Raw genomic sequence first — 27,984 nt, 5'->3', positions numbered from 1 at the left:
GTGAAATATCCCAAGGTGCTTCACAGGAGTGTCACCAAACAAAATCTGACACTGGGCCAAATAAGGACAATCAGACAAGTGACCAAAAGCTTGGTTAAACAGGTAGGTTTGAAGGAGAATCTAAAAGCAGGAGAAGCAGAAAGGTTTAGGGAGGGAATTCCAGAGCTTAGGGTCGGGGCAGCTGAAAGCATGACCACCGCTGGTGGAATGACTTCAATCGCAGATACCCGAGAGGCTGGAATTGGAGGGGGGGCTGAGATCATGGAGGGTTGTAGGGCTGGAGGAGATTAGAGAGATTGGGAGGGGCGAGGTCCTGAAGGGATTGGAAAACAGGATTGAGAATTTTAAAATCGAGGCCTTGTCAGGCCAGGGGCCAAAACAGGTCAGCAACAATAACAGCAGCAAAGAAATAATCCTTACATTTATATATCGCCTGTAACAAAATCAACACCACAAGGTGTTCACAGGAGTGTTCATCAGACAGAGTTTGACAGTGAATCACATGAGGGGGAGACATTCAGTAAGTGACTGAAGATAAATTACTGAAGGGTTAATAACCTCAACATTCTCTCTACTCCTGGGACAGTCAATAAACTGCATCATCCTCAGTGAAGCCAATTCCTCCAGTATAGCTACTGTGACCATGTGAAATCAGCTCTGCTGTTCCAGACACTATCCCCATGGCAAATAATCAGCTTCCGAAGCAGACCCACTTTTCACAATGTAAGGATGGCACCGACCTCAAGCAGGGCAGGGAAAATGTTTTAAGGACAACTCTGAAAGCCTCATTGAAAGGAGACAAATCGACATCGGTGTGTGGGAGGGACATGCCACATACCTTACCACATGGTGGCTCCTCATCCTACAAACCACAACAGTCAGAAACTGAGCACATAAACTCTGCTGCGGAGAAGCGACGAGCAGAAGGAGAGAGAGAGAGCGGAACCCTAGCTCGAGAGAACCCCCCTTCCTCCTGGCAACCCTTCTCCTCCCTGCCCAAAGACCTGTGGCTCGAGGATTGACCAGCTGAGTTGCCTGAGGACACACACATCAGGAAGCCTGGCAGACATCATCCTCGTTTCGAGGGACTGACCACAACACGTCCATTTTTTACCCAAATCCCAAACCAACTGGACTGGTCCCAGAGTTTGTTCAGAAAGGGTTAAACTCAGGAATTCTTCAAGGGATCAAACTGAAATCGTTCAATTTCCGCTGGGTGAGGTACAACAGGGATTGTAGGAGTTGTAAATGATGAGGAATTGATGATTGATGAGTAATTAAATATTAACTCTGCTACAATAAAACACTAAACTTACACAAGCATCATCTTTTGCTGAATGTTTGTAAAATATAATTAATTAATTCATTTGAAGATTGAATTCCCTGCACTGGCTACGGTGTTGGTTTACCACAATCTCCAGCTTCAGACCAGGTGAATGAATAACATTTAGTGATAGAACGAGTGTGAATTAAAGAACAAGTGAATCCCCCTTTCAGCTGAAATGTGACAATGAAACTGACAGAAGTATATATCAGTGATTCAGCATCAGTGAAAGAGGACCCATTGTTAGAGATTTGGAAGGAGTTGGTTCGAGTCGATGATCTGCTTCACTCCTGGACAAGACCATGATACAAAATGTTAACCAGTCAATTTTAACCCCATCTCCACACAGCTGGGACCCTGCCCCAGCTCCTCCCCTCCCCTCCCCTCAATCAATGACCAAGGGGCAAATTCCACAGTCACCACACCCTCCAATTTCATCTGGGATTGTGGGCTCCTCACTCGAATAAAGGAAGAGCTTGCATTTCGATAGCACCTTTCCCAACCTCAGGACATCCCAGAGTGCTTCACAGCCAATGGAAGTCTGTTTTGAAGCATAGTCACCCCAGGAATGGAGGAAACGTGGCAGCCATTTTGCACAGAGCAAGATCCCACAAACAGCACTGTCATGGTGACCGGATAATCTGTTTTAGTGATGTTGGTTGGAGGATGAATATTGGCCAGGACACCTGGGTTAACTCTCCTGCACTTCATTGAAATTGTGACCATGGAAACTTTTACATCCACCTGAGAGGGCAAATGGGGCATCAGTTCAAACTCTCATCCAAAACACCACACCTCAGACAGTGCAACACTCCCTCAGCACTGACCCTCTGACAGTGCAGCACTCCCTCAGTACTGACCCTCTGACAGTGAAGCAATCCCTCAGTACTGACCCTCTGACAGTGCAGCGCTCCCTCAGTACTGACCCTCTGACAGTGCAGCACTCCCTCATTACTAAACTTCTGACAGCACAGCACTCCCTCAGTACTGACCCTCTGACAGTGCAGCATTCCCTCAGTACTGACCCTCTGACAGTGCAGCACTCCCTCAGCACGGAACCTCTGACAGTGCAGCACTCCCTCAGTATTGACCCTCTGACAGTGCAGCACTCCCTCAGTACTGACCCTCTGACAGTGCAGCACTCCCTCAGTACTGACCCTCCGACAGTGCAGCATTCCCTCAGTACTGACCCTCCGACAGTGCAGCACTCCCTCAGTACTGACCCTCTGACAGTGCAGCGCTCCCTCATTACTAAACCTCCGACAGCGCAGCACTCCCTCAGTACTGACCCTCTGACAGTGCAGCATTCCCTTAGTACTGACCCTCTGACAGTGCAGCTTTCCCTCAGTATTGCACTGGGAGGGTCAGCCTGCATTTTGTGCAGAAGTGTCTTGTCAGGACTTGAACCCACAACTTTCAGACTCAGAGTTGAGCTTGCTCCCCACAGAGCCATGGCTGTCACAGTTTTAACTCGGGATATAATTAAACTCTGCAGCCAAGAAGTGACAGGAATATAAAGGGACCTAATGACAATGTGGGAAATGGGAAATTGAGTCCTGATGTCAGGAAACAGTTCTCACTGAGAAGGTTTCAAATCTGGAAAATGCTCTGGGTCAGGAAGTGTGGGGGACAAATCACTCTAGAGTCTTTCACCAAGAACTCAGTCACTGTGATGGGTGTTTGCAGGTTCTGTGGGAGGCTGGGCCAGTGTCATGAAGCTACTGATATATATAATGTTATTGGAAAATAATTATCTTTTAAAATAGAGGTTTAGTCTGTGGGTGTGCCTTAAGTGGTTAAAGCCAGCTAGTCTGGGTGCTTTGATGTGTACTGGTTTTGAGATGTAAGAGAGGTGGAGTGTATTTGCATTTTTTGAATAGAGCACTCAAGAAGGGGAGTGAAATCTGGCACCTAGCTAGCAGAGACCAAGCAATATGTTTAGATTACTAATCAAATTGGTGCTATGAAAGGGGTTTCATTGTCACAAGAGGTGGAGCTCAAAGAGGCTGGTAATACAATGAGAATTTACATTCATTGAGCTGTGCTGGTATAACTTCAGAGGTTTTCCAGGGCAGAGGCAATATAAGATCAAAGCAGCTGTAAGCCTCTAACTGTCTCCACAGAAACCAAAGTGAAAATAACCTCATTTGAATGTGTAAGGTGAAGATGCTTTGCCTGGTGTCTGGTTAAGTCTATGGGTTGCTGTTACCTTAATGGAGGTTAGTTTGGGAATTTGTTAAAAGTTATGATAGTAGTAATTTGTAGCCATGTGTATATATTTAACTTGTGTAAATTAATAGATGCCTCATGTATTTTGGTATAAAACCTCTCAAGAACTGGTGTTCTAATTCCTGAATTTAGAGTTGCATCTCAAACATACCACTTAAAATTATAGGTTATGACAGTTATTTAAAGTTTCCCTCTGGGATTTTTAAATAACTCCGCTTAATCAACTGCATCAGTCATAACAATTGGGGGCTGTGCCGGGGTGAATTATATTTCTAATTCCTTGATTGGTTGATGGGATATGTTAATAAATATCACATAAAGCTTATTAAAGTCGGGCGTTCCTCCCGACATCATCCTGCCTCATTTTCACGTTGACCAGCCCCCAACTCGCCAACAGAAAAATTCTGGCCAACATTTGCAGTTGGAATTCTCTCTCTCTCTCTCTTTTTCTCTTTCCTCCTCTATCTTCACAATTTCTAATTCCCTTTTAAAAGCCATTTCTCTGTCCTTTGCTTCTAATTAAAGCTTCTTCATTTGTAACTGAAGCCTCACTACCTCCAGCTGTGACTCACTAGTGTCAGATTGCACACCCAATTGAATTGGTGAATCTTAAGGTAACAAGTACGTGAAGCACTTTGAATTGAGGAGTTGGTGAGATATTTTAGAAGGGGTGAGACTGCAAGAGGCTTTGGGAATTTCTAAAACTTGTCTGGGAGTAGAAGATATAACTCTGATTTGGTCGGAAAAAATAACAAGAGTATGTTAACTGAGTTGGCAGATAAGTTAAAATTGGGGTTACCTGAGGGTGCCAGGAAATCAGATATAATGAAAAGTATAGCACAGCATCTACAGCTGGAAGTGAAACCTGACACTAGTGAGTCAAAGCTGGAGGTAGTGAGACTACCTGAAGAAGTTTTAATTAGAAGCAAAGGACAGAGAAATGGCTTTTAAAAGGGAATTAGAAATTGTGAAGATAGAGGAGGAAAGAGAAAAAGAGAGAGAGAGAAAGAGAATTCCAACTGCAAATGTTGGCCAGAATTTTTCTGTTGGTGAGTTGGGGGCTTGTCAACGTGAAAATGAGGCAGGATGATGTCGGGGGGAACGCCCGACTTTAATAAGCTTTATGTGATATTTATTAACATGTCCCATCTCGTGTGACATTGTCACATGAGGGGGACATGTCAATAAGTTTTTTATTTTTCTATTTTATAAAACTTTCAGCGCTCTCCCTGAGACAGCACTTAGCCTCAGGGAGCAGTGCACTCTTTTGCGCACATGCGTGAAAGAGCGCACTTTGACAGATGGGGACCCCCCCCCCACCCCCACACCACACAGGAAGCGCATAGCGCTCCCCATTTGGCAGGCCGCTGGGTGGGTCTTAATTGGCCCGCCCACTCAAAATGGCAGCGGGGCCCATTTCAGCGGCGGCGATTGGCTGCTCGCCCATCAAGGGCAAAATTCTGCCTGTTGGCGCTTAAAGAAGAGATGCCAGTAGGTGAGGAAAGATTTGTCTCTAGAGTAGAACCCAGTGGGTAGATATTTAAATTTGTACAAGCTCTTCCACAGTTTGAGGAAAAAGATATTGAAGCAATCTTTATTTCATTTGAGAAGCTAGCTAAACAGATGAAATGGCCACAGGAAAACTAGGTGTTATTATTACAGCCTAAGGTATTAGGTAGGGCGCATAAGGTATATGCTTCCCTATTAGAAAAAATGTCGGTGAATTATGATGTGGTGAAAAAGGCTATCTTGAATGCATACAAGTTGGTTCCTGAAGCACACAGGCAGAAATTTAGGAATATGAAAAAACAGCCTGGGCAAACTTATACTGAGTTTGAAAGAGTAAAACAAAGTAATTTTGACCGGTGGATACAGGTGTTAAAAATAGAGACAACTTTTGCTGTTCTTAGGGAAGTAATTCTTCTGGAAGAATTTAAAGGTTCAATCCTTTCAGTAGTGAGAACTCATGTGGAGGAACAGAGGGTTGATTCTGTAAGACAAACAGCAGAGATAGCTGATGATTATGAGTTAGTTCATAGGACTAAACCTTTTTCCCATCACCCTTTCAAATTGGAAAAGGATAAAAAGTGGGAAGGTGAAAGGAAGGCAGGTAGTCAGGGAAGAGAAGGAGCAGCTGGAAGTTCCCAGGAAGATTTTTCTCAGAATAAAAAGGAAGGTGCTGAAGGTAGAAGTGACATTGGAAAATTGAGGTGTTTTCATTGTAATAAAGTGGGGCACACAAAGTCAGTGTGTTGGAGATTGCAGGAAAAATCTGTAGGAATTGTTGGGATACAGAAAAGCTCTGGAAGTAAAAGTGCTGTGGGTTCTGAGGTTCAGGCACAGGAGAAACCAATGGTTTGTGTACAGGTGAAACAGGGAGAATCAGTGAAAGGTAAAGAAGTGGGAATGTGTTCACAGTTTGCTCAAGAGAATTGAGGAGCAGGTTGCAGAAATATTTCAAGACTTTGTGTGTGAAGGGAAAGGTGGAGTAGGTAAATATGTTAAAATTTTAAGAGGAACAGGAGCTAGTCAATCCTTAGTGTTTTGGGATAGTGATATTTGTTGTCCAGAAGGAGTGTTACAGGAGAAGGTAATAATAAGTGGAGTTCATGGAGATGCTAAATCTATTCCATTGTGGAAGGTAAATTTAAAGAGCAAATGGAAGACAGGTGAAGTTATAATTGGATTGGTGGAAAGATTTCCCAATGTAGGGGTTCAATTTATTCTGTTTAATGATATACCTGGATCGCAAATGTGGGTGATGCCTATGGTAGTTGAGCAGCTGGTAGAAGTGTTTTCAACAGAAGTGCTACAGAAGGAACATCCTGGATTGTTTCCTGATTGTGTTATAATGAGATCAAAGGCCCATAGGGAAGAACAAAATAAACAAGATGAGCAGGTAGTTCAAAGGCAAGAAGAAGGTGTTGAAATCCAAAGAGCTGGCACTGTGTTTGATAACATTGTTCAGGAGGAAGGAATACAGGACAGTTCAGCTGAAGTGTTTAACCCAAAGAGGTTAGTGGAGTTACAGAAAAATGATTTTCAACTAAAACAGTTTTATCAGAAAGATTATTCAGAAACCGAAGAAAAATGTATTCCAGCATGTATCTTCGAGGAGATATTTTGATGAGAAAATGGAGGTGAGATCATGACTCAGAAAATGAAAGCTGGAGGGAGGTGTATCACATTGTTATCCCATTAGGGTATAGAAATGAGATTCTGAGGGATTGCTCATGAAATTCCAATGGGGCGGGGTGGGGGTGGGGGGGGGTAACATTTGGGAATTAGGAAAACACAGAAAAAGGTACAGAGCTACTTTTTTTTGGCCAGGATTGCATAGGGATGCAGTCAAATTCTGCAGAACCTGTTAAACATGTCAAATAACAGGAAAACCACAAGTAGTGATTAAGCTGCAACCTTTAGTCCCAATACCAGCATTTGAAGAACATTTTACCAGGGTCGTGATTGATTGTGTAGAACCTCTCCCTAAGACTAAAAGTGGAAATCAGAATGTATTGACAATAATGGATGTGTCTTCCAGGTTTCCTGAAGTGATACTTTAAAGAAATATTACAACAAAGAAGATTGTGGAGGAGTTAATTACATTTTCTTACACATATGGCTTACCTAAAGAAATACAGTCAGGTCAGGGGTCAAATTGCATGTCACGGCTGTTTAAGGAAGTAATGAACAGTTTGGGGATAAAACAGTTTAAGTCAACAGCTTCTCATCCGGAGTCACAAGGAGCTTTGGAAAGGTGGCGTCAAACTTGAAAAAACTATGATAAGAGCATACTGTCAGGGTTATGCACAGGATTTGGATATGGGAATTCCCATTTTTTTCTTATTTGCTATTAGAGATGCTCCTAATGCATCGACTTTTTTTTAGCCCTTTTGAACTAGTTTATGGTCATGAGGTAAGGGGACCACTGAAATTGATGGGTCAAAATTCAGAAACTACTCTCCTGGATTACATATCATATTTCAGGGAAAGATTGAACAGAGTTGGCTAGGGAGTATTTAAAAACATCACAGCAAAAATGATGAAAGTGAAAGCAGATAAGAAAGCTAAAACCCGCAGTTTTGTTTCTGGAGAGAAAGTATTAGTATTAATTTTGTGACCAGTATTAGGTAATTCATTAAATGCAAGGTTTAGTGGGCCTTACAGGGTTGAAAAGAAATTGAGTGAAGTAAATTATTTAATAAATACTCCAAATAGAAGAAAGAAGCAGAGGGTGTGTCACGTAAATATGCTTAAAAAGTACTTTGACAGGGAAGAGGAACAAAAATAGGTATTAGTGATGGTGGATGATGAGAGAGAGGTAGAAGTGCAGGACTCTGATATTGATTTTCCTCTAATCAAACTGGATAATGAGGGGGTCCTTGAAAATGTAAATGAAATATTGAGTTACCTTCCAAGCAAGTATCAAAATGATTTGGAAAAGCTATTGCAGTCACACAAACCTATTTGTGGAAGTAAGTTGGGAAAGACACATTTAACTTTACATGATGTATGAATAGAAATGTCATCCTCAATAAGGCAACAACCTTACAGATTAAATCCAGCAAAGTTATTATAAGTACAAAAAGAAATTGATTTCATGCTTCAAAATGATATCATTTAGTCTATTTTCAGTAACTGGAGTTCGCCTATTGTACTGCTACCGAAACCGGATGGGACACAATGACTGTGTGTGGGTTATCGATAGGTGAATGTGCTGACGAAAGCAGATCTATATCCCATACCATGGTTGGAAGATTGTAATGAGAAAGTGGGACAATTGAAATTTATCACAAAGATTGACTTGTTAAAAGGATATTGGCAGGTACCATTGTCGGAGAGAGCAAAGGAGATATCAGCTTTTGTAACGCCAAGTGGACTATATCAGTTTAAAGTCAAGCCATTTGGTATGAAGAATGCACCTGTGACATTTCAAAGACTGACAAACAAAGTAATTGTGGGTCTGAGTAATTGTGCTGTTTATATTGATGATCTAATCGTTTTCAGTCAGATGTGGGAGGAGCATTTACAGCATCTGGAAGAATTATTTACTCAACTCCAAGAAGCTAATTTGGTGATGAGCTTGGCTAAAAGTGAATTTGCAAAAGCCCAAGTTACATATCTAGGCCACACCATTGGACATGGCTCTGAGAGATACAAAAGTCAGGGCTATCATGGATTTCCCAGTGTCTACAACACAACGAGATGTTTTGAGATTTCTGGGCATGAGTGGGTTTTACCGGAAACTTGTATCAAATTTTAGCCAAGTTGTTGCTCCACTGACTGAACTATTAAAAGTGAACAAGAAGCTTCAATGGACACTGGAGTGTCAGAAATCATTCAATAGTTTGAAAAGTGTATTAACTCCAACACCAGTGTTGGCAGGACCCAATTATGCCAACAATTCAAGTTGGCAATTGACACAAGTGATATAGACATTGGGGCTGTACTGTTACAAGAAGATGGCACTGGAATTGAAAAACCGAAAGGGTATTTTTCAGGGAAGTTGAATGTATAACAGAGAAGACATTTAACGATGAAAAATGAAACTTTGAGTTTGGTGTTAGCATTATGGCATTTTGAAATTTATGTTGCAAACAATTTATCAGAAACAATTGTTTATACAGACCACAATCCTTTAAAGTTTTTGGACACATTTTGAGACAAAAGTGCAAGGCTTTTCAGATGGAGTCTATTATTACAACCATTTAATCTACGCATTATACACATTGCTGGAAGAGAAAATCTTTTGGCAGATGTGTTATCAAGAGTTTGAAGCTTTAAGTAAAATTGGACATTAAAAAAAAAACCTGGACACTGAACTGGAATGATTTCTATTGATACAAAGGAGTTGTGTATATATATTGTTATGTTAATGCATGCAGCTGGTAATGTAATAGTGTAATGAGCATAGGAGATAGTGTGAGATGTGTTATTAAAATGAAGCCGTATTTTAGAATTATGATGGCTCATTTTTCGATGGGGAGGGAGATTTCAGGAAGCTATAAATGTATATATTATTGGAAAATATCTTTCTTTTAAAATAGAGGTGTGTCTTAAGTGGATTAATGCCAGATAGCCTGGGTGCTTTGATGTGCACTAGTTTTGACTTGGAAGAGAAGTGGACACTGGAGCTTCAACCACTGTAGTGGGAGACACACCTTCAAATATTGAAACAAGGGCACTCAACAATTGAATTTGGAGCAGACTTCAGACAAATTGAAAACTTATACAGGTGAAGCTGTCCGAGGAGGGTATTATCACTGTATCTGTTTATTATAAGCACCAAACAGCATAACTCCCGGCGATGGTAGTAGGAGGCGAAGGAGCAAACCTTCTAGGTCATGATTGGTCGAAAGAAATTAAAGTAAATTGGTCTGAAATGTATCAGTTATGAGCAGGAGGACTGCCAGAGCTGCTGAAGAAACATGACAAGGCTTTTCAAGACGAACTGGGGACAATCAAAGGTGGACAGACAATGATCGACATGGACTCAGAAGCAACTCCTCATTTCTTTAAAGCAAGGTCAGTGCCATATGCTCGGATGGATGGCGTTGACACTGAATTGAACCGTTTAGAGAGGCGGGGGTCATCCAGCTGGTTCAAATCTCAGAGTGGGCAGCACCCATAGTCCCTGCCTTAAAACCGGATCAGACCAGCCGGATCTGTGGGGACTGTAAGCTGACAGTAAACAAAGCTGCCAAGTTGGACAAGTGCACTATCCCCAAGATTATGCTAAATTAGCAGGAGGAACAACTTATACTAAACTGGATATGAGTCACATACATCAGCAGCTGGAACTGGGTGATGCCTCCAGAGAGTTTGTGACCATAAACACCCACAAAGGGTGATATCAGTACACGTGTCTGCCCCTCGGTGTTTCTTCAGCCTGCGCGATTTTCCAGAGGATGATGGAGAGTTTGTACCAGGACTACCTCAAGTCATTGTCTACCCAGACAATGCCCTAATAGTGAGGCTGTTTATTTGGGCAACCAGGTGGATGCTGAAGGGTGGATTTCTTCTACCCGGTAGAAGAAAAAGTTAAAGCTATCAAGGAGGCACCTTCGTCCAAAAATATCTCTGAACTCAAGTCATTCTTAGGTGTGGTTAGTTATTATGACAGATTCCTGCTCAACTTGTCAACAGCCTGAGTCCCTCTACATTCATTATGAAAGAAAAACCAGCGTTGGGTTTGGGAGTCACCCCAAGAAGAAGCCTTCACTAAAGTTAAACAACTCTTGCACCCTGAAACAAAAACAGAAAATGCTGGAAAAACTCAGCAGGTCTGGGGAGAGAAACAGAGTTAATGTTTTGAGTCCGTACGGCTCTTCTTCAGAGCCAAAGAGAAGTGGAAATATGATGAAAGTTATACTGTTTAAGGGGGTGGGGCAGGTGGAGCTGGATTGAAGGTGGGGGCAAAGGAGAGATTGACAAAGATGTCATGAACTAAAGGAGACAAAGGGTAGTGATCAGTGCTAAAAAAGGTGCTGATAGTGGCATAAAGGTAAGAGAGCAGAATGTGATTATAGCAGAACAAGGGTAGCATTGTGTGAAAGAATATCATGGAACAAGTAACAGATAGCCTTGTAGAGGATGGGGTGGGGGGGGAGGGGGCATTGGTAGGGAAAAAAAAGGATAGAAAATGGGATAGAAGGGGGGATAAAAAAGGGGATGAAACCATGGATAAATGAATAAAAATAAGCGGATATAAAATATATATAAATGTAGAAAAAAGAGGATTAAAAAAGGGGGTGAGGCTGGAGTAGAGAGTTCATGGTCTGAAGTTGTTGAACTCAATGTTAAGTCCAGAAGGCTGTAAAGTGTCTAGTCGGAAGATGAGATGCTTTTCCTCCAATTTGCGTTAAGCTTCACTGGAACATTGCAGCAGGCCAAGGACAGACATGTGGGTATGAGACCAGAGTGGAGTGTTGAAATGGCAAGCGACAGGGAGGTCTGGGTTATGCTTGCAGACAGACTGAAGGTGTTCCACAAAGCAATCACTGTGACTTAACAAAGGAACTGGTGCCAACCTGCGATGCGTCCCTCTATGGTGTGGGAGCAGTACTATCGCACAAGATGGATATTGGTTCTGAAAGGCTGATAGGCTACATGTCCAGGACCCTTTCCACAGTAATTCACAAGTCGAGACAGAAGGATTATTGATTATTTTTGGAGTTAAAAATTCCATCCATACATGGCTGACATTTTACAATAGTGTTTGACCAAAAATTGTTCTCGGGTCTGTTCAGTGAAGAAAAAGCTATTCCTCCCATAGCTTCTGCACGGGTTCAAAGATGGGCTCGAATTTTATCCGTCTATGAATACACTTTTGTGTCCAGACCCAGGGATGCATGTAGCCAATGCTGATGCCTCGAGTCACCTTCCTTTGCAGGAGAACAATGAAGATGCCCCAGTTCCCCAAGAGTATTGACGATGAATTTCCTGGATTCCTCACCAGTCTGCACAAGGCAGCTAAGAAACTGGATGAATCGTGATCCAGTCCTGTCTAGACCGAGAGGCCAAGTGTTGAAAGGATGGTCCCGGGAACCCGTCCCTGATGAAATGAAGCCATTCTTCACTGGAAGGAATGAATTGAGCAGTCAGGGTGGTATCCTGTTACAGGATGCGCGAGTAGTTATTCCTTCACAAGGAAGGGAACCACTCTTAGCGGAGCCTCACGGGGCACATTCCAGAATCTCAGGAATGAAGATGATGGTGCAAAGTTACATTTGGTGGCCGGGCCTGGACAGTGATATCGCGAAGGTGGTTAAACACTGTATACAATGCCAACAACGACAGAAGTTACCTGTTGTGGCCCCACAACACCTGTGGGAATGACCTGGTGGGCCCTGGGTGAGATAGATTACGTTGGTCCTTTTCTAGGCACCATGTTCCTGTTAATAATTGACGCACATTCCGGATGGCCAGGGGTGTGCGGGGTTAGGTCGCCAACATCAGGTGCGACTATGGAAAAATTATTACGCCAAAGCTTTTCTATACATGGATTGCCAGAAGTAATTGTCCCAGACAATGGTTCTGCGTTTACTGGTGCTGAATTTCAAAGATTTGTGAGCCTAAATGGTATCAAACACGTAAGGAAGGCACCATATCATCCATCATCGAAGGGATTAGCTGAGAGAGCAGTGCAGGCTTTTAAAGCTGGGATGGAAAAATTATCAGGAGGATCGTTGGAGACTAAACTTTCACGTTTCCTGTTTCACTATCGAACAATCCCCACCCCCGCCCACACAATACTACATCTTCAACACCTTCAGAGTTACTCACAGACGACTTTGAAAGAGATGAAGCCTGGTACTTCCCTATTTGGAGGGGAAGGTGGAGAAAAGTCAAAGGAATCAAAAAGTGACTCATGATTTGCAGAGCTGTGAGCGAGAATTTACTATTGGTGAAGCAGCACACGTTACAAAACTTAGGCAGTGGATGGAGTTGCTCAGCGAGTGTAATAGCTTCTGTGGCTGGACCCTTTATTGTAGAATTGGAGGGCCAGATCACCTGCAAACATGTAGTTCATTTGAGAAGAAGGGAGAAACCCCCAAAAAATGATGTTGTGGAACCAATGGTCCCTCTTGAAATTGTTCCACCAAGGATAGACATGCCCGATGTCTCTGTCAGAGTGGATAACACTGAACTGCCTGAGCCTCAAGAGGTACCTGATGTTGCTGTGGTTCCAGATAATGTGGACCCTGTAAGAGATTCGAAAGTCGTGGAGCCACAACGTTCCACCCAGATCAGGAAACCACCAGAGAGACTGAACTTACAATTCCATGACCCGTGTATATATTTGTAATGTCATGAAGGTGGATGTTCTTGTAAACACAAACTGCACAAAACATTTAAACGGGGAGGAATGTGGTAAATGTAGCTTTAAGGAATTAATGACTGTAGCTTTAAGACTTATTGTGTTGTTAGTATCACATGACAGCATGAACAAATCAGCTTTAGAGTGAGAGTTCTTCTTCTAGTTGTGGAGTTTGATGGAAGCATGTAACTGCTGCTGCAGCCTGTAAATAAAGTTCAATGTTTCTAATGAGAAACCTGTGTAGCAAATCAAGTCCATAACAAATAACCTCTGGAGTTCCCTCCCTAAACCTCTCCCCCTCTCCACCACTCTCTCCTCCTTTAAAACACTCTTTCAGACCTGCCCCTTTAAACAAGCTTTTGTTCAAATATCTCCTTATGGGGCTCAGGGTCACAATTGTGTCAGATTTAAGCTCCTGTGAAGCACCTTGAGATATTTTACTACGTTAAAGCTGCTATATAAATGCAAAGTGCTGTTGTTTAATAAATGTGATTTAGTAAGCCCGAAGTGCTGAAACGTGAGAATGATGCTCTCAGTTCATCTGTGCTGACAGCATCAAGTCAGTCTGTAACTCTCTACAAAGCTGAAGATTCACTATCTGCAGATTGCACCTTGTACTTTTTGCAAATTGGCAGTTCTGGGCACATTTTACTAAACCAAGCAAAATGCAGACAGTTCCTTAGAGACAATTGAAAAGCAGCATAAACACTTTGCTGCTCCTGTTCTCTAATTAGTGTTTGAAGATTCTCCTGCACTAAAAGCTCGAGTGAAGCTGAGTTTGGAAAAATGAGGTAATGGTTCCGAGCCCTGGCGATTGTGTGTTGGGGGAATGGGAACACACTGTTCGAGACTAAATATAGATTGAACAAGAAGGAAATATTCAGTCAGACTAATTCATAAAATCATCAGCAGCTTTGAAACTGTTTCCAGTGACAGGAGGGTCGGTAACCAGAGGGACACAGATTGAAGGGAATCGGTATAAGAACCAAAGGGGGAGATGAGGAGAATTTATTTTTACACAGTGAGTTGTTGTGATCTGGAACGTGCTGCCTGAAAGGGCGGTGGAAGCAGATTCAATAATAACTTTCAAAAGGGAATTGGAGAAATACGTGAAGGGGAAAATACAGGGTGATGGGGGAAGAGCAGAGGGAGTGGGTCTAATTGGAGAGCTCTTTCTGGACTGAATAACCTCCTCCTGTGTTATAAGATTCTCTGATTCTGTGAATCCTGATGAGGTTGGAGATTGACAGAGATGAGAGGAAAGGGAGAGTTTGTGTTCACTCTGTGCTGCTTGATTGGTTAAACACTGAACAGGAAAGCGCTCCTTCATGCTGATCCAGTCAGCTGGAATGAAAGCTCATTAACAAACCTATCACCAGGGGTGGGGGAGCTGTTGCAGTGTCCGCTCTGTGTACACAGTCATTCAGAGAAGGTATCACAGTGACACAGGGTAGCTGACAGTGCTGAGAGACTGGGGGAGGCATCACAATCCATTGCTGTTAAATCTCACCAGTTACCGAGTGCTCACATCAGCCGCTTGGACCAAAAGCAGCGAGGAACTCTCACCCTCCTGGAATCTGCCATAGACTGAGAGTCACTCCAGGTGTTAGCTCTGATAGCTTGACTCCAGATGTTCAATGACTGAGAACCTTCCAGATGTTTCCCCTGAGAAATTGCACCCTAGCTGTTAACTGATGGTTTTCCTAGTCAGGAGGGTTTAAACTAACTTGGCAGGGGGGTGGGAGCCAGGAGGTAACATTAGAGAGGGAAATGCAAGATGCACAGAGAATCGGGAGAGCCAGACAGCATTAGAGTGAAAAATAGTCAGGTATTAGGTAGAGCCAGAGTAAGAGGGAATGTAATAAAGTTTAAACTGAGTTTACGGTGCATCAATGTGAACACATAGAGTGTGGTAAGTAAGGTCAGTGAGCTGCAGGCCCAGAGAGCCAAGCAGAAATATGATGTTGTGGTGAGAAAGAAGACCCGACTCAAAAAAGGACAGGACTGGGTATTATATATTCCTGGATACAAGGATTTCAGGAAAGCTAGGAAAGGAAAGTTAGGAGAGGTGGTGATATTGATTAAGGATAATATTACCGTGATGGAGGGGATGTCCTAGAGGAGTCAAGGACAGAATCTATTTGGTTCAAGCTACGAAACAATTGAGGTAACATTACACAACTGACTATTCTATTGACCAGCTAGTGGGAAGGATACAGAGGAACACATTTGCAGGGAAATTGCAAAAACTAGAGAGTAGTAATACTTCAGAAATATAAAAGCAAATACTTCAGAAATAAAAACAGAATTACCTGGAAAAACTTAGCAGGTCTGGCAGCATCGGCGGAGAAGAAAAGAGTTAACATTTTGGTGCTGCCAGACCTGCTGAGCTCTTCCAGGTAATTCTGTTTTTGCTTTGGATTTCCAACATCCGCAGTTTTTTGTTTTTATATTTTTACTTCAGAAATACTTTGTTTTAACAATTGGTGCTCCTCCTGTGAAGCACCTGATGTCGTTTTATTACGTCAAAGGTGCCACATAAATATAAGTTGTTGTAGTAGTTGTAATGGGGGACTTTAATTATCCAAATATAGACTGGCATTGTAGTTATGTAAAGGGCAGAGAGGGGCAAGAGTTCCTTGAGTGTGTTCAGGAGAATTTTCTACAGCAATCTGTTCCCATCCAATCAGAAAGGAGACTCTGCTTGAGCTGGGGGGTGGGGCCATGTGGATCAAGCGCCAGTAGGAGAACAGTTAGGGAACAGTAATCATTGTATCATCAGGTTTAGGTTGACTATGAAAAAGGTCAAGGAGCAATCCAGAGTAAGATTAATGAACTGGGGGAGGGCAAATTTCAATGGGGTGAATATAAATCTGGCCCAGGTAAAGTGGAATCAAAGTTTGGCAGCAAAACTGTAATGGAACAATGGGCAGCCTTTAATTAGGAGATGGTTCGGGGCAGTTGACACCCATTCCCATGAGGGGGGAAGGTCAAACAAACAAACCCAGAGCTCCCTGGATGATGAAAGAGATAGAGAGTAAGATGAAGCAGAAAAGGTGGGTGTGACAGATGTCAGGTGGATAATACAAGGGAGAACCAGACCAAATATAGAAAGCTCAGAGGGGAAATGAAAAAATAATAAGAGACGTAAAGAGAGTATGAGAAGAGACTGGCAGCTAACACGAAAGGGAATCCCAAAATCTTCTACAGGCATATAAATAGTAAAAGGGGGAGTAGTGCCTACTAGAGACCAAAAAGGAGATTTACACATGGGGGCAGGGGACATGGCCGGGGTATTAAATGAATAATTTGCATCCATCTTTCCCAAGGAAGGAGGTGCTGCCAAAGTTGCAGTGAAAGGGGAGGTGGATAAGACACTGGGTGGGTTAAAATTGATAAAGAATATGTCCTGGAAAGACTGGCTGCTCTGAAAGTTGATAAGTCACCAGGACAGGGTGAGATACATCTGAGCATCCAGACGGAAGTGAGAGTGGGAATTGGCGAGACACCTGGTCATGGTTTTCCAACCCTCCTTAGATACACGGGTGGTTCCAGAGGACTGGAGAATTGCAAATGTATTACTCTTCAAAATGGTGTAAAGATAAACCCAGCGAGTGCAGGGCAGTCAGTTTAACAACAGGGGTGGGGAACCTTCTAGAAACAGCAGTTAGGAACTAAGTTAACAGCCAGTTAGAAAATGTGGGTTAATTATAGAAAGCCAACATGGATTTGTCAAGGGCAAATTGTATTTAACTAACTTGGATTGAGATTTCTGATGAGGTAACAGAGAGGGGGTGATGAAGTCTAATGCAGTCGTGTGCTGTACATCGAATTCCAAAAGCTTTTTGATAAAATGCCACATAACAGATTACTCAGCAAAATTCAACTGGCTGGAATAAAAGGGAGAGTGGCAGCACAGGGATGAAGTTAGCTGAGTGACAGGAAGCAGAGAGCAGGTGCTGAACTGTTGCTGTGGGGCTGGAGGATGGTTTATCCTGGGGGTTTCTCAGGGGTTGGTGCTTATCTCGCTCGAAATTAATGACTTAGAGTTTGATGTAAAGGGCACAGTTTCATAATTTGTAGGTGACTAATTCCTGGGATGAAGGGGTTATTTTACGAAGGAGGATTGAACAGGTTGGGCCTATATCCATTGGAGATTAGAAGGTTGAGAGGTGATCTTATTGAAACATATACGATCCTGAGGGAGGCTGGACAGGGCAGATCGCAGGATGGTGTTTCCTCTTGTGGGGGAGGCTACAATGGGGGTGGGGGGCAGAGTTTAATAATAATGAGGCCTTCTTTTTAGGACAGAGATGAAGCAATATTTTTTCTCCAGAGGGTGGTTAGTGTGTGGAATTCTCTTCCCCAGAAAGCAGTGGAGTTTGGGTCACTGAATTTACTCAAGACGGGTTTTTGATAAACAAGGGAGTCAAGGGTCATGGGGGGTAGACAGGGAAGTGGAGCTGAGACACAACCAAAGCAGCCATGATCTCACTGAATGGCAGGAACAGGCTCGAAGGGCTGAATGGCCTCCTCCTGCTCCTAGTCCTATGTTGGCCTGACACGGTGTCCCTGGGGGTGGGCTGTGGGGTCAGGGACTCGGTCTCGAAGGGTTGAGAAGCTCTCACCGCCCCCGGATGTCCAGATTGGAGATGGCGTAGAAATATTTGGACAAGTTGAGTGGGTCAACTCTGGTGGGGCCAGTGGCCGGACGAAGCAGCCTGAGCCGTAGGTCAGTCAGGGTGAAGAAGTCCCTCAGGTCCTTGGTGGTGTCCAGTCGGCCGTAGAGCGAGGCCATGTCACGGAGACGGGGCCCCCCGAACAAGGCAAAACGTTCCTGGATCTCGAATCGGACCATGTTCTCCAACTTCCACACGTAGACCCTGGAATACTCCTCTGTGCAGATGATGTCCAGAACCGAGGCTGGGCTCAGATCCCGGGCGCTTCTCGACTCCATCCCAAAGGAGTTGAGGCAGTCGGCTGCGTAGAACTGGTAGGGCTGCCAAGTCCGCCCATGGTCCAGAGATTTCTCCAGGACCATCTGCTCCGGACGGCCCGATTCGAAGGTGATGATGATGTCCTCGGTCAGCTCGATGCTCTTGCCCCAGGACAGGGTGATGTTGACCAGGAGCGGATCGGGGAAATGTCTCCAGGACACACTCTGCCAAAAGGTGTTGGGAACTCGCCCCTCATCATCCAGCATCAGCTCGGGTGGGTGTGCGAGTTCGGGCGTGCGAGCATCACACTCATTGTTGCACATGTATGGGTTCTCCTGCAAACAGAAAGCAGAAAACACGGGGTTAGATACAGAGTAAAGCTCCCTCTACACTGTCCCCATCAAACACTCCCAGGACAGGTACAGCACGGGGTTAGATACAGTATAAATCTCCCTCTACACTGTCCCCATCAAACACTCCCAGGACAGGTACAGCACAGGGTTAGATACAGAGTAAATCTCCCTCTACACTGTCCCCATCAAACACTCCCAGGACAGGTACAGCACGGGGTTAGATACAGAGTGAAACTCCCTCTACACTGTCCCCATCAAACACTCCCAGGACAGGTACAGCACGGGGTTAGATACAGAGTAAATCTCCCTCTACACTGTCCCCATCAAACACTCCCAGGACAGATACAACACAGGGTTAGATACAGAGTAAAGCTCACTCTACACTGTCCGGGGTTAGATACAGAGGCAGATGAGCTTAGAGCTTGGATTAGTACTTGGGACTATGATGTTATTGCTTTTACAGAGACTTGGTTGAAGGATGGACAGGATTGGCAGATAAATGTTCCAGGATTTAGATGTTTCAGGCAGGATGGAGAGGGATGTAGAAAAGGTGGGGGAGTTGCACTGCTGGTTAAGGGGAATATCACAGCTGTACGACAGGAGGACACCTCGGTGGGCTCATGCAGCGAGGCAATATGGGTAGAGCTCCGGAATAGGAAGGGTGCAGTCACAATGTTGGGGGTTTACTATAGGCCTCCAAATTGCAGGTGGGAGATTGAGGAGCAGTTATGTAGGCAGATTTTGGAAAGAATAAAAGCAATAGGGTTGTTGTGGTGGGTGATTTTAACTTTCACTATATTGACTGAGAATCACTTAGTGCCAGAGGTTTGGATGGTGCAGAATTTGTAAGGTGCATCCAGGAGCGCTTCCTGAGACAATATGTAGATAGTCCAACTAGGGAAGGGGCAATACTGGATCTGGTATTAGGGAATGAACTCGGCCAGGTGGTCGAAGTTTCAGTAGGGGAGCATTTTGGGAAAAGTGACCATAATTCAGTAAGTTTCAAGGTACTGGTGGAAGAGGATAACAGGAGTCCTCGGGTTAAGGTGCTTAATTGGGGGAAGGCTAATTATAACAATATTAGGCAGGAACTGAGGAACCTAGACAGGAGCCGGATGCTTGAGGGCAAAACAACAACTGACATTCAAACATCAGTTGATAAGAATTCAGGACAAGCACGTTCCTGCTAGGATGAAGGATAAGCATGGCAAGTTTCAGGAACCTTGGATAACGAAGGATATTGTGAGATTAGTCAAAAAGAAAAGGGAAGCATTCCTAAGGGCTAGAAGACTGGGAACAGATGAAGCCTGTGGAGAATATAAAGAAAGTAGGAAGAAACTTAAGCAAGGAGTCAGGAGGGCTAAAAGGAGTCATGAAAAGTTACTGGCAACTAGGATTAAGGAAAATCCCAAGGTCTTTTATGCATATGTAAAAAGCAAGAGGGGAGCCAGGGAAAGGGTAGGCCCACTCAGGGACAGAGGTGGGAATCTGTGTGTGGAGCCAGAAGAAATGGGAGAGATACTAAATGAATACTTCTCATCAGTATTCACCAAAGAGAAGGACTTAGCGGTCGATTTACAGCACTCTTCTAGGGAAGAGTGTGTAGATAGCCTGGATCATGCTGAGATCAAAAAAGAGGAGGTGTTAGGCATCTTGAAGAATATTAAGGTGGATAAGTCCCCAGGGCCAGATGGGATCTATCCCAGAGTACTGAGGGAGGCAAGGGAGGGGATTGCTGGGGCCTTGACAGAAATCTTTGTATCCTCACTGGCTACGGGTGAGGTCCCAGAGGACTGGAGAATGGCCAATGTTGTTCCATTGTTTAAAAAGGGGAGCAGGGATAATCCAGGAAATTACAGGCCGGTGAGCCTTACGTCAGTGGTAGGGAAATTATTGGAGAAGATTCTTCGTGACAGGATTTACCACCGTTTGGAAGCAAATGAGCATATTGGTAAGAGGCAGCATGGTTTTGTGAAGGGGAGGTCGTGTCTCACTAACTTGATCGAGTTTTTCGAGGAAGTGACAAAGATGATCGATGATGGAAGAGCAGTGGATGTTATATACATGGATTTCAGTAAGGCCTTTGACAAGGTCCCTCATGGCAGACTGGTACAGAAGGTAAAGTCGCACGGGATCAGAGGTGAGCTGGCAAGATGGATACAGAATTGGCTTGGTCATAGAAGACAGAGGGTAGCAATGGAAGGGTGCTTTTCTGAATGGAGAGCTGTGACTAGTGGAGTTCCGCAGGGATCAATGCTGGGACCTTTGCTGTTTGTGGTATACATAAATGATTTGGAGGAAAATGTAACTGGGCTAATTAGTAAGTTTGCAGACGACTAATGTTGGAGGAGTTGCAGATAGTGAAGAGGATTGTCAAAGAATAAAACAAGATATAGATCGGTTGGAGACTTGGGCGGAGAAATGGCAGATGGAGTTTAATCCAGACAAATGCGAGGTAATGCATTTTGGAAGGTCTAATACAGGCAGGAATTATACAGTAAATGGCAGAACCCTTAAGTGCATCGATGGGCAGAGGGATCTGGGTGTACAGGTCCACAGGTCACTGAAAGTGGCAATGCAGGTGGATAAGGTAGTCAGGAAGGCATATGACATGCTTGCCTTCATCGGCAGGGGTACTGAGTATAAAAGCTGGGAAATCATGTTGCAGCTGTATAGAACCTTGGTTAGGTCACACTTGGAATATTGCGTGCAATTCTGGTCGCCACATTACCAGAAGGATATGCAGGTGTTGGAGAGGGTGCAGAGGAGGTTTACCAGGATGCTGCCTGGTCTGGAGATTATTAGCTATGAGGAGAGGTTGGAGAAACTCGGATTGTTCTCACTAGAGCGACGGAGATTGGGGGGCGACTTGATAGAAGTTTACAAAATTATGAGTGGCATGGACAGAGTAGATAGTCAGAAGCTTTTTCCCAGGAAGGAAGAGTCAATTACTAGGGGACATAGATTTAAGGTGAGAGGAGAAATGTATAGAGGAGATCTGAGGGGCAAGTTTTTTACGCAGAGGGTAGTGAGTGTCTGGAATTCGCTGCCAGAGGAGGTGGTGGAAGCAGGTATGATAGTGGTGTTTAAGAGGCAGCTTGACAAATACATGAATAGGATGGGAATAGAGCGATACGGACCCCGGAAGTGCAAAATATTTTAGTTGACGGGCAATATGATCGGCCGAAGGGCCTGTTCCTGTGTTGTACTTTACTTAGTTCTTTGTTTTGTTTGTTTAAAACTCCCTCTACACTGTCCCCATCAAACACTCCCAGGACAGGTACAGCACGGGGTTAGATACAGATTAAATCTCCCTCTACATTGTCCCCATCAAACACTCCCAGGACAGGTACAGCACGGGGTTAGATACAGAGTAAAGCTCCCTCTACACTGTCCCCATCAAACTCTCCCAGCACGGGGTTAGATACAGAGTGAAGCTTCCCCTACATCTTTTGGAATTCGGGAGTTTTCCTGCACATTAATTATCTCCGGGAAAAATATGAATAAATCTATGTGAGCTCCATCGCAATGTGCTCTGTCCTGGACAGTTAGACAGCTGGATAATTATATCATCGGAGTGTTGAAGAATGATGTTATCTGTCTAACTAAAAATAGCTTCACATGATGAAATATTTACAGACAGGCATTTTAAATCAGCACAGGATTCAGAAACAACTGTAAGAATCTCATGTCATCTGCACTGGGAATCGTTTCCCATCACTGGGGATGGTTCCCCATCAATGGGTATGATCCCTATCATTGGGAATAATTCCTGGTCACTGGGAGTGATTCCATTGTCACTGGGAGTGATTCCCTTTCACTGGGAGTGAGTCCTGGTCATTGGAAGTGATTCCCCATCACTAGGAGTGATTTCCTTTCACTGGGAATGACTCCCTGTCACTGGGACTGATTGCCCATCACTGGGAGTGAATCCCTGTCACTGGGAATGATTCCCCATCACTCGGAGTCATTCCTCATCACTGGGAATTATTCCCTGTCACTGGAAGTGATTCTCTGTCACTGGGAATGATTCCCTGCCACTGGGAATGATTCCCTGTCACTGTCAGTGGTTCCTTTTCACTGGGAGTGATTCCCCATCACTGCGAGTGATTCCCTTTCACTGGGAATGGTTCCCTTTCACTGGAAGTGATTCCCTTTCACCTGGAGTGATTCCCTGTCACAGGGAGTGATTCCCTTTCACTGGGAGTGATTCCCCATCACTGGGAGTGATTCCCCGTCACTGCAAGTGATTCCTTTTTGCTGGGAGAGATTCCCTGTCACTGGGAATGATTCCCCTGTCACTGAGACTGATTCCCCATTACTAGGAGTTATTCCTTGTCACTGGGAGTGATTCCCAATCACTGGGAGTGATTCCCTGTCACTGGGAATGACTCCATATCACTGGGAATGATTCCCTGTCACTGGGAGTGATTCCCCATCACTGGGAGTGACTCCCCCATCACAGGTAGTGATTCCCCGTCACCGGGGTGATTTCCCATCACTGGGAGTGATTCCTCCATCACTGGGAGTGATTCCCTGTCACTGGGCATGATTCCCCATCACTGGGAGTGATTCCCTGTTACTGGAAGTGATTTCCTGTCACTGGGAGTGATTCCTTGTCACTGGGAGTGATTCCCCATCACTGGGAGTGGGAGTGGTTCCCCATCACTGAGAGTGATTTCTCATCATTGGGAATAATTCCCCATCACCATGAGCGACTCCCCATCACTGGGAATGATTTCCCATCACTGGGAGTGATCCACTGTCACTGGGAATGATTCCCTGTCACTGGGAGTGATTCCCTATCACTAGGAGCAAATCTCCATCACTGAGAGTGACACAATTTCAAGTCAGGATGGTGTGTGACTTGGAGGGGAATTTCCAGGTGGTGGTGTTCCCATGCGTCCCCTCTCCTTTTCCTTCTTGGTGGTAGAGGTCGTGGGTTTGGGAGGTGCTGCTGAAGGAGCTTTGGCAAATTCCCGCAGTGCGGTCATAGATTCAGTGTCGCTAAGGCACAGAAAGAGGCATTCTGAGGATTGGACACCTTACTGCTCCACCTGACATCAGCAACACAGAATCAGCCTAAACTCCTTTCCCAATTGATCAGACAGCTGGCCGGTTAGAGCAGAATCTGTACAAAGTGACTGTTACAGTGATCAATAAAACTAATGCCTGTGATAAAGGTGGAGAGGATAGCAACATACTGAGATAATAGAGATTAATGAATCTACAATTGCCACAGCATCGACTAAAGGCATTAACTAGAGCTGTATATTGGAATAGATTATTTTTAATTCTCTGTGTAAATCGAATCGAGTGAACATTAGTAACAGAATCTGAAAGCTGAGTAAAGTATGAATAATCAAACAGTACAGATGTTAAATGCTCCTGACTCACCGTGTCCTCTGTATATAATGAACAGCATCGTGTCCCAGAGCTGCACTTGATGGTTCTATGAAATGATGCTATGTAAACGGTGTGAGATTCTGAGGGGAATCACTGGTGGGTGTTCAGTGTGAAACCACAGTGAGGGAGAGGTGAGAGGCAGACAGTGGATCTCACTGCCTCACTCCACCATTCCCTCGAGCTCTCTCTTATTCTCAATCCCTAACAGTGAGACATTTCTCCACATGATTCCTTGTTTACTGTTCCACTGTAACAATCTGTGTCTGTGTCACCCCCGAACTCAACTATTCCAATATTCGCCTGACCGAGCCTCCCATCACCAGCCTCCAGAAACATCAGCACATCTAAAACTCTGCTGTCCGTATCCCAGACCGAGTCTCGTTCTCCCATCGCCCCCTGTGCTCGCTGACCTACACTGGCTCCCGGGCCAGCAACATCTTGATTTTATCCTTGTTTTCAAATCCCTCCATGTCCTCGCCCCTCCCTATCTCCCTCGTCTCCTCCAACCCTACAACCATCCGAGATCTCGGGACTCCTCTAATCCCGGCCTCCTGAGCATCCCTGATTTGAATCACTCAACCATTACCTTCAACTACCCGGGCCCTTAACTCTGGAATTCCCTCCCTAAACCTCTCCCACTCTCTAACTCTTGCTTCTCCTGAAAGAGGCTCCATTAAACCTGCCTCTTTGAACAAGTTTTTGTCACCTGTCCTGAGAGCTCCTTCGCAAATTCAGTGTTAATTTTTGTCTGATTTAAGCTCCTGGGAATCACTTTGGGATGTTTCACTCTGTTAATGGTGCTATATAAATGCACGTGGTTGAAACAGTTTATAAACACCCAGGCCAGGCAGACAGACACTGCTGAGTGTGTGGCTACATCAATGCAGCAAAGGGACACGATCATGTTCCACAATCTCTTACTCTCACACGGGAGAGGAAACAGCATCTCAGCAATCATTGTTCCTCCTGTCAATCCACACACCACCTGACCTTTATTTCAGGATTTGAAGTGTTGTTGTCTTGAATTCACAATGTGCCATGTGACAAAGAGCCTGTTGTTATCATGAACCCACCCACTCACTATCAGCACGGTTCACTCCCCGGTTAATAACGTTAATTGCTGTATTATTAAGTATAGAGGTTAGTGGCTCCGTAATACCCAATCCTGCACATTCCTGTCACTTCCCATAAACATGAAACCAGCCTCTTTGTGAGAGTGAGTTGTTGGTCACTGGTGCTCAGGCAACAGGTTAATGACTCCCTGCGAAACCAGCAGAATTTCCAAAGGTTCAGCAGTGACAAAGGGATCGGTCCAGTGTCAAATGTCAGTGCTGAGGGAGTGCTGCACTGGCAGAGGGTCAGTACTGAGGGAGTGCTGCACTGACTGAGGGTCAGTACTGAGCGAGTGCTGCACTGTCAGAGAGTCAGTAATGAGGGAATGCTGCACTGTCAGAGGGTCAGTACTGAGGGAGTGCTGCACCGTCAGAGGGTCAGTACTGAGGGAGTGTTGCACTGTCAGAAGATCAGTACTGAGGGAGTGCTGCACTGTCAGAGGGTCAGTACTGAGGGAGTGCTGCACTGTCAGAGGTCAGGGCTGAGTGAGTGCTGCACTGTCAGAGGGTCAGTACTGAGGGAGTGCTGCACTGTCAGAGGGTCAGTACTGAGGGAGTGCTGCACTGTCAGAGGGTCAGTACTGAGGGAGTGCTGCACTGTCAGAGGGTCAGTACTGAGGGAGTGCTGCACTGTCAGAGGGTCAGTACTGAGGGAGTGCTGCACTGTCAGAGGGTCAGTACTGAGGGAGTGCTGCACTGTCAGAAGGTCAGTATTGAGGGAGTGCTGCACTATTGGAGGGTCAGTACTGAGGGAGTGCTGCACTGTCAGAGGGTCAGTACTGAGGGAGTGCTGCACTGTCAGAGGGTCAGTACTGAGGGAGTGCTGCACTGTTGGGGGGGGCAGTAATGAGGGAGTGCTGCACTGTCAGAGGGTCAGTACTGAGGGAGTGCTGCACTGTCAGAGGGTAAGTACTGAAGGAGTGCTGCACTGTCAGATGGTCAGTACTGAGGGAGTGCTGCACTGTTGGGGGGGGCAGTAATGAGGGAGTGCTGCACTGTCAGAGGGTCAGTACTGAGGGAGTGTTGCATGTCGGAGGGTCAGTACTGAGGGAGCGCTGCACTGTCAGAGGGTCAGTACTGAGGGAGTGCTGCACTGTCAGAGGGTCAGTACTGAGGGAGTGCTGCACTGTCAGAGGGTCAGTACTGAGGGAGCGCTGCACTGTCAGGGGGTCAGTACTGAGGGAGTGCTGCACTGTTGGGGGGGTCAGTACAGAGGGAGTGCTGCACTGTCAGAGGGTCAGTACTGAGGGAGTGCTGCGCTGTCAGATGGGTGAGGGCTCTTTATTTAAATGCCAGAACCATTCACAATAGGATGGATGAAGTCTTGGCACAAATTGAGTTAAACGCTTTACATGTAATCAGCATCCCAGAGACACAGGCCTGGGTTTAATGGAAGCCGGTGGAGCAGCCTAAGTGATGGGCGGGGCCTGTGTAATCCCGGGGGAGGTGACACGGCCCATTCCTGCCGGCGGGATGACACATCCCCACTTAGTGACGGGAATGAGCAATCCCGGGCAATCTGCCTGCTGGTTAATGAGGCTCAGTGCTGTGCCAGTTATAGGCCCTTATCCCTGAGCCCATCGGGATTTAGTGCTGGCTCAGGGATTCTCCCAGACTTGCCTGGGTTTCCTGTGTCTCCTGAAGTCCACCCAGCAATGCATGTGAGGCTCGGTAGTGACCTACCAGGGAGGCCCTCTCTCAAAGACCCGCGGTGCCCAATCGAGGGACCCGGCATTGGGAATGGGAATGCCCATTGAGAGCTACCCTCTGCCCTCACATACATCCCTCCCTCCCACAATCCCCAGCCCACCCACTCACCTCTCTCCAGGGTTCCAGCAATACATGGGGAAGGACTCGCTGCATTACCGGCTGCAGCCACTGCTCCAGGTGGCGCTGCCTGTGACGTGGAGCTGCTGGGCTCTGATTGGCCACCAGCTCTCAGGGTTTCCACCATGTTGGGGCTTAATCATGTGGAAGGCCTGGGGCTGCCCAATGAAGTGCCTGATTTCATTTAAATAAAATCGGGCGCCCTTTGTAGACTTGACCCGGGATTCTCACCAGCTCTACCACGTCCACTGAACCCACATCACCAACTCTAAATCCAGTCCCCATTTCCAGGTGACCAGGATTGGGAAATAAATATCTCAGGATATGCAGCCGGGTATGTGCTGGTGAACACAGAAATAGGAGGATTGAACAAATGAACACATGGTTGGGGGAATGGTGTAGGAGGGAGGGATTTAGATTTCTGAGGCATTGGGACCGGTTATGGGGCAGGTAGGACCTGCACAAGGAGGATGAGTTACCCCTTAACAGGACTGGGTCTAATGTCCTTGGGGGAGATTTGCTGGTGCAGTTGGAAAGGATTTAAACTAGCTTGTCAGGGGGTTGGGAACCTGAGAGGGAGCTCAGATAGGAGAGAAACAAAGCTGGTAATGGGAAGCAGAAAAGTAGTAAACAAAAGTGGAAGGCAGCAGAAACAAATGCCAGCGTCAAATAGAGTCAAAATACGGAATAATCTCAAAAAGGCAGAATTAAAGATGCTCTATCTGAATGCACACAACAAAATAGGTGAATTGACAGCCCGAATAGGAGTGAATGGACATGATGTAATTGCCATTACAGAGATATGACTGCAGGCTGACCAAGACTGGGAAATGAATATTCATCGATATTTGAAATTTAGGAAGGTCAGACAATAGCGAAAGGGGGTGGGGTAGCACTGTTAATGGAGGATGAGATCAATATATTAGCGAGAGAGGATTTTAGATCGGAAGAAAAAGATATAGAATTTTGGTGGAGC

The 27,984-nt window shown here is 45.1% G+C and overlaps 1 protein-coding gene across 1 annotated transcript in view; it reads right to left on the bottom strand.

The window, feature by feature from the left end:
* The window catches only part of LOC121288996 (netrin-G1-like), a 169,901-nt gene that overhangs the window by 20,846 nt on the left and 121,071 nt on the right, over positions 1-27,984 (bottom strand). The window contains exon 2 of the mRNA XM_041207856.1: positions 18,002-18,645. Within this exon, the coding sequence (XP_041063790.1) occupies positions 18,002-18,645 (644 nt within the window). The remainder of the gene's footprint in view (positions 1-18,001; positions 18,646-27,984) is intronic.

The sequence above is a fragment of the Carcharodon carcharias genome, chromosome 16 (assembly GCF_017639515.1).
Source record: "Carcharodon carcharias isolate sCarCar2 chromosome 16, sCarCar2.pri, whole genome shotgun sequence".
NCBI lineage: Eukaryota > Metazoa > Chordata > Chondrichthyes > Lamniformes > Lamnidae > Carcharodon > Carcharodon carcharias.
This window is presented reverse-complemented; position numbering and strand designations above follow the sequence as displayed.